The sequence below is a fragment of the Scardinius erythrophthalmus genome (genome assembly GCF_964197995.2).
Source record: "Scardinius erythrophthalmus genome assembly, chromosome: 10".
NCBI lineage: Eukaryota > Metazoa > Chordata > Actinopteri > Cypriniformes > Leuciscidae > Scardinius > Scardinius erythrophthalmus.
Genome location: NC_138230.1, coordinates 10,898,869 through 10,906,368, shown reverse-complemented (window position 1 = coordinate 10,906,368; position 7,500 = coordinate 10,898,869). Strand labels below are relative to the sequence as shown.

General features: G+C 39.5%; 1 protein-coding gene across 2 annotated transcripts in view; it reads right to left on the bottom strand.

Annotated features, from left to right (window-relative positions):
• trappc9 (trafficking protein particle complex subunit 9) overlaps nt 1-7,500 on the bottom strand; it is a 210,469-nt gene that overhangs the window by 80,759 nt on the left and 122,210 nt on the right. For both annotated transcript variants that reach the window (XM_081376983.1, XM_081376982.1), the window contains one exon: nt 4,342-4,495. In XM_081376983.1, coding sequence (XP_081233109.1) covers nt 4,342-4,495 — 154 coding nt within the window. The remainder of the gene's footprint in view (nt 1-4,341; nt 4,496-7,500) is intronic.

The following is a 7,500-nucleotide window of genomic DNA, read 5'->3' as shown; positions in this document are numbered from 1 at the left end:
ACTCTATGTTTTCTGCATTAAATTAGCCAAGCAGTGTGCATGGAGAAGAAGAGAAGTATGTTGACGGAGGTGACATATTTGCACTCAGCAACACTAATGACGACGACGAGAACAAAAAGCTTATTACGTAACAGCAGTGACGCTATCAGAAGCCTCTAATGACTGCGAACTGTGTAATGATGCTGAGCGCTGCAGTGAGAGATGGCCACCTTCTCAAATGAACCATGTAAGTGTACACTGAGATCTGGAAGAGATGACGAGATGAAGAGATTCCTAAAGCCAGATGTGGACAATAATAATAAAAACAATTTCATCTTTTATCAAATAAAATTCCTTTCATTAACATTTGAAAATACTGACAACAATTATCCAGGACATTTGTATTAAATTAATAGTGTACTTTTATATACAGTGTTTAAATTTATCCGATAATTTGCCATGCTAAGTGTTTAGTATGCATAACATATACCCAGAGTATTCTGTATGGAATATAGTGTCACAAAATCAAAGTCAGAGGGGAATGATAGGTGAATAACTCTGATGTAGAAGCGCCTAGCTCTGGTTGTAAGCCTAAACTTGATATTAACTGTAAACTCGTCCCTAAACCTTGTTTTGTTGATCGGAATGTTGTTCCAGGATCAACAAAGATGTTGATCCAGGAACATGTTGTACTGTTCTCAACTAGTGATTAATGAGCCAAAAATGGGCTGCAGGTCGATTCTGAAAAAACAATGCTGGATTCAACTAATCATATAATCCTGCATGAATAGCTGCATTTTAATGAGGTTTGCTACCCTATAATAGTAAAGAAAGCTAATCTTAAGGGCTGTGTGTCCAAATCAAGTCTAACAATATGGAGAAAAATTAATTTGCCACTTAGTAATACAATATTTGGCCCACAGCTTAGTTTGCATATTATTTGGCTGATACAGTTCATGTTATTACTAATAACAATTATTTAAAATTTTAACAACATTTCTGTTACGTTGTTTTATAACGAATTGGAACTGTATTGGGTCACTCAATTATTAACAATGCACAATCTGAGAATGAAAGCCAAACCACCTGAGAACCACTGATATATAACATATCATTTCGCAAACTATTGTATTTAAATAAATAAAAAGAATGCAGTATAAACTGTAAAACTGAACACATTCAAATATTACTGAAAGTTAATTTAACGCAATAGAAAAAAGTGATGTGAACTTAAGAAGTGATTATATTAAGCTGCACTTAAAATTAATGAGTTGGAGCAATTTTTTAGTTTGTATAAATTAAATTGTTATTGTGTGCTTTTGCACAAGATTAGTATACTGTGGGGAGAGATGTGTTAGTGTTGAATGTTCTGTATTTCTGTTCTGCTATTGCTAACAAGCAGTTAATTGCAACAAAAATTGATAATATGATGTTTATCCAATCAAATTTTATGAGTTAGCTTAGTTAATCTTTAAACTAAATCGCAATTAAACTGCAGGTAATCAGTTACAGCTCAAGGATTAAGTTAGTAAAACTTTACATTTTGATTTTGTACTACGCAAGCACGTTTTTTGAGTTCTGCCAACTTAGGGTTTGCAGTGCAAAGTATTTACTGCACAGTATGCTAGTTTTCCATTCAGAACACAGCCGGTGACAGAGCCGTTCCCGTTACCAAACAGACAAGCAGTGGCATGACACAAATGCCAGTGAGTGTTCTCACATTTCAGTAATTATTGACAAAACGACTATGAACACAACGACATTTGTCAGTATAATAGTGTGTTCACACACGGATATACAGTATTTGCACATTTATGGTTGGTTGACTGACATGATGGTAATCTCTGACCCACGGGCTCTGTATGAACTTGGACACAGCCACCCATAGAGCGGCACTGAACACTATTTTCACAATTACTCTTCTCTTCATATCACTGTGTTTTTAGTCTACCAATCATGCCATTGTTTCTACAAATCCAATCAGTCATGCTTGTGCCAAAATTTCTGAAACACGCACATATCGCCCGCTTGGGACTGTATCTCTTGATTATTTATTATTTCAGGAGTTTATTATTTTGTAAGTGTCATTGAGCCTCCGCAGTGGCAAGCGACTCGTGAAGAGAACAAGTGCTAGTAATCACGGGGGCGTTTAAACACTACTAAAATGAGAGATGACGCAGTGGAGAGTGTACAGTGTTCAGGGTTCATGTCTTGGTGTCAGTCTCCTGAATTTAACGTGAGAAAAGTTGAACACCACTGGATGATGCTGTTTTTAAAAGAATACTATGTGAAAAAAAAACAAAAACATTTTTACATAACACAATTTTTTTCTCCCATATGTCCCCAAACGAGCATTTCTGTCAGATTTCCTTCACTTCTGGGGACAAATTTGTCCTCAAACTACAGCTAAGTACACACACACACACACACACACATACACACAAGTGCCATAAGTTTAAACCATATGTCAGTGCATCAATCTCAGTGTTTCCTCCAGTATGTCCAGCTGTTATAAACAGATGCTGTCTAACGGGCGTCCTCACAGCAGGGACAACCGTAACATCCATAACACATTACATCACATGCTTTACTCCACATACTCTAAAGCTCATACACCGTAGTACAACAAATAACTACTAGGAGAGTTCATCTGAAAACAGTTTATAAACCAAACTCTAAAATCTGATTGGATGAGACTACAGTTAAGACTAATGATGCCTAACTAAGGGAAACACAACACACAGACTGTCGTGGCTTATCGATCATTATACAACAGAAATTTAAGTTCTAACATCTGATTAGATCAACAATCTGTATACTTAATCATATTGATGTTGCCACCATTTTAAAGGGTTAGTTCACCCAAAAATGAAAATTATGTCATTAATGACTCACCCTCATGTCGTTCCAAGCCCGTAAGACCTCCGTTCATCTTCGAACACAGTTTAAGATATTTTAGATTTAGTCCGAGAGCTTTCTGTTCCTCCATTGAAAGTCAATGGACGGCATACTGTCCATGTCCAGAAAGGCAATACAGACATCATCAAAGTAGTCCATGTGACATCAGTGGCTCAATCTTAAGTTTATCAAGCGACGAGAATACTTTTTGTGCGCAAAAAGTAAACAAAAATAACGACTTTATTCCACTATTCATTTCCTTCTCTCTGGGCCTCGAGTGAGTTCACGTAGTGTTTTTGCGTAGCGCGTCTGTGTTGTACGTCACACGCATCACACATGACCAGCATCGGCCAATAGTGAGCCTACGTGTGACGTACAGCGCAAAAACACTACGTGAACTTACTCGAGGCCCAGAGAGAAGGAAATGAATAGTGGAATAAAGTCGTTATTTTTGTTTACTTTTTGCGCACAAAAAGTATTCTCGTCGCTTGATAAACTTAAGATTGAGCCACTGATGTAACATGGACTACTTTGATGATGTCTGTATTGCCTTTCTGGATGTGAACAGTATGCCGTCCATTGACTTTCAATGGAGGAACAGAAAGCTCTCGAAATAAATCTAAAATATCTTAAACTGTGTTCCGAAGATGAACGGAGGTCTTACGGGCTTGGAACGACATGAGGGTGAGTCATTATTGACATAATTTTCATTTTTGGGTGAACTAACCCTTTAAAGCTGCTTTGGAAAAATCTGTATTGTAAAAAACACTAAAAAGATAAATCAAACCAGAATATAATATATCATGTATATGATGTTGTATTCATTTTATAAAAGCAATATGCCACTCAAGGCTGTGTGTTTCAGTGATTTTACCGGGGTTCAGACCACATGATATCAGCCCGATTTTGGCACAATCCATTTGAAGTAGGGTGTCAAAAGACAGGGATGCAAGAATCATTTTATCTCGCATAGCATGTCAAAGTGGACAAAAGGCTGCACCTGCTTCCTGACAGAAAGACTAGCATGTTTAATATTTTCACAACGGGTCTGTCACATCTGTGATGTTGCCCAATAGGAGCACAGAAGATCTTCCGAACGCAGCTTTCAAACAAGGCAAAACAAAAGGGAGGTGATATTGGTGCTGCTGGGTGAAATTATGCAATGGAGGAAAGGTTTATGGAGTTATGGAAACAATACTCCTGCCTTTATGTTTCCTTGAGGGACTAACACAACAGTGTGAAAAAAGATAAATGCCTAGTCAAAGACGTCAAGCAATGATTGATCTGGAAGTGACATGTCAAGTTTCTTGTCCATGAGAAGAACTTAGAAGTCAAAATACCACAGAATTGGACACAGTGACTATCGTAAATATCGTGTAGCCTGAACCGGCGTAAGGTAACACTCATAAGTGTGTTCAGCTTCAGGTTATCAGAACAGCTGCTTTGAGTTTCAGTAAAGGATATGATGGTCCAGCGGATGTCCAGCGTGCTGTTGATGAGTCCTCCCTGGACCTGCTGTCTCTTCTCTTCCTGTTGGCGTACTGTGGACAGTCGCAATGCATCGTGGTCCGTCACGGGCATGCTGTCAAAATCAAACTTATCCACCTGAATGGCCATCCTGCACAAACACACAGAAGTACACAAAGGTCAAGTGAGGTGCTTGTCAAATCCACAGAAAAAAAAAAAAAAACGTTTTTATGGAGGATGGCACGCTCAAAAAGAAACCCTTCAAATGTCAGTCAAATTTCATTTGTATACACAATGTTAAAAAACTGTTAGCAGAAACCCATCACCATAAAAGGCTCATCAGAAACTGTACACAAAAAATGCCAAGGACGTGTACAAGCTCACATAACCACTTCAGGCTCATAGAAACGACAATAAAATATCCTTGACATTTCCATGTTCTCCGTTATCAGCAAGCAGAGAGAAAGACAAAGAGAGGGAGATAGATAGAGGGATGGATTAATGAAGGAGATAAGGCCCTCTGGGGGACCGCAGGGAGATGCTCTCAGGCCTGGAGTCGAATCGCAGCATCTCTGGAGAGGAATACGACTGCAAATCTACGATACGAGACAGAAAATATGCTGAGATGTAAGCTATGGCACAACACCAGTTGTTTGAGTGTGTGTCGTAGAAATTACATAGATGACAGTTAGAATATAAAAGAATGGATGGATGGGTGGATGGATGAGCGGGTGGATGGATGGATGGATGGGTGGATGGATGAATGGATGGATGGATGAATGGATGAATGGATGGATGGATGGATGAATGGATGGATGGATGGATGGATGGATGGATGGATGGAGGGATGGATGGATGGATGGATGGGTGGATGGGTGAATGGATGGATGGGTGGGTAGGTGGGTGGTTGGGTGGATGTATGGATGAGTGGGTTGGTGGCTGGATGGATGGGTGGATGGATGGGTGAATGGATGGATGAATGGATGGATGGATAGATGTATAGATGGATGGATAGATGGATGAATGGATGGATGGATGGATGGGTGGGTGGATGGATGTATAGATGGATGGGTGGGTGGATGGATGGGTGGGTGGATGTATAGATGAGTGAGTGGGTGGATGAATGGGTGGGTGGGTGTATAGATGGATGGATAGATGGATGGATGGATGGGTGGATAGAAGGATTGATGGGTGGGTGGGTGTATAGATGGATGGATAGATGGATGGATGGATGGGTGGATAGACGGATTGATGGGTGGATAGACGGATTGATGGGTGGGTGGGTGGATGGATGTATAGATGGATGTATTGATGGGTGAGCTGGTGTATAGATGGATGGGTGGATGGATGTATAGATGGGTGGGTGGGTGTATAGATGGATGGATACAGTAGATGGATGGATGGGTGGATAAATAGACGGATGGATGGATGGATGGATGGACGGCTGGATGGATGGATGGACGGCTGGATGGATGGATGGATGGATGGACGGCTGGATGGATGGATGGATGGATGGATGGATGGATGGATGGATAAACATCATTAATGGTGAGATTTGACAGCGCACACACACATCCTCGACTTCTTCCTGCTTTCATTTATCCAGTACACACACAGAAGTCAACAGGCCCTGCAGACACTGATCTATAATTCATCACACACACATTACGGAGCCTCCGGCCGACTCTCTCTCTGTTTCCACAGCCTGTGGTGTGTTGGCCGTCATACAGGAAGGAATAATTATTTCCTCTCGTTCTTCTTTCATCCGTCTCGTGTTTAGAGGACTGCAGTGGATTAACACGCTGAGATAAATGAGATGAAACACAGTGAAGGTGATTCTGACCCCGAGACTCACGGCTGTTCGTCTCTATCTACTCTTCTCTTTTGTCTGTAAACACTCCTGCTTCCTTTCCTTCGTTTGCTCATGTTGCTCTGACATCATTTCATTCATCTTTTTGTTCTTTAGGATTATTTCTGTTGCTTGCTCATTTACACAGTTGCTTGTTCTTTTCATTATTTCATTCTGCCAATCTTTTATCCATTCTTTCACTGTTTTGTTTTCGTTCTATCGTTTTTATTCTCCATTTCTGTTTCTTTTGATTTGTTTGTTCTTTTGTTTGCTTGGTCTTTCTTTCAGTTTATGTTTTTATTTTGCCATTTGATGTTTTGTCTGTTTACCTGTTTTTGTTTCGTCTTTCTATCACTTTATTTCTGTTATGCCTTCCATTCTTCATTCCTTCCTTTTGTTTGTTATTTCCTTCTTCCTATCTACATTTCTTCTTTTTATCAATCTTTCTTTTTCTTTAACATTCCTTGCTTCCTTTTTAATTTCTTCCTTCCTGTTTTTCATACTTTCCTTTTCATTTTTCCTTGCTTCCATCTATCCTTCAATTGTTCTAACTTCCTTCCTTTTTTCATTCAATCTTCCTTACTTATTTTTTTTCCATTCTTCCTACTGTCCTTTGCGTTCTTCCTTTCATTCTACCTTCCTTATTTTTGTTCTTCCAAACTCCTTTTTCATTCTTTATTCCTTCCTTCTTCCATTCTATATTACTTACTTCCCTTTTCTGTTTTACTCTCCTTTGTTCCTTTTCAATCCTACTTTCCTTCCTTTTTCGTTCTACCTTTCTGACTTTTTTGTTTTCCTCTCTTTCTTCCGTCTTCATTCCTTGCCTTTTTGATCTACCTACCTTTATTTTTGTTCTTAATTTCTTCCTTTCTTTTTATCTACATTCCTTGCTTCCTTCTTCTGTTCTTCCTTCCTTCCTCTTTCCTTTCTTCCTTCCTTTTTCACCTCCCTTCCGTTTTGTTCTTTATCCTTTCCTTCTTTCCATTTTCCATTCTTCCTTCCTCTTTCCTTCTTTCTTCTGTCCTCCTATCTCTCTCTTTAACGCAGTGATGATGTTTAGTCACCTGATGCTCATGAGATGAGAGGTTATTGTCAGTGAAGAGGCTGCAGGTGTTTTGGGATTGATGCTGATGGACGTGTCAGTAAATGCGATCTGATTCGCGTATAAACTGATCCTGTAAAACATCACGCAGGTGAGAGGAGATGCTGAGACATGATGAACTGATAAAAACATCTACGTGACAACAAAAACAACGTGATCTGCGATCTAGAATCTCATATGGGAACTCACACAAGCTCCAAAGAAA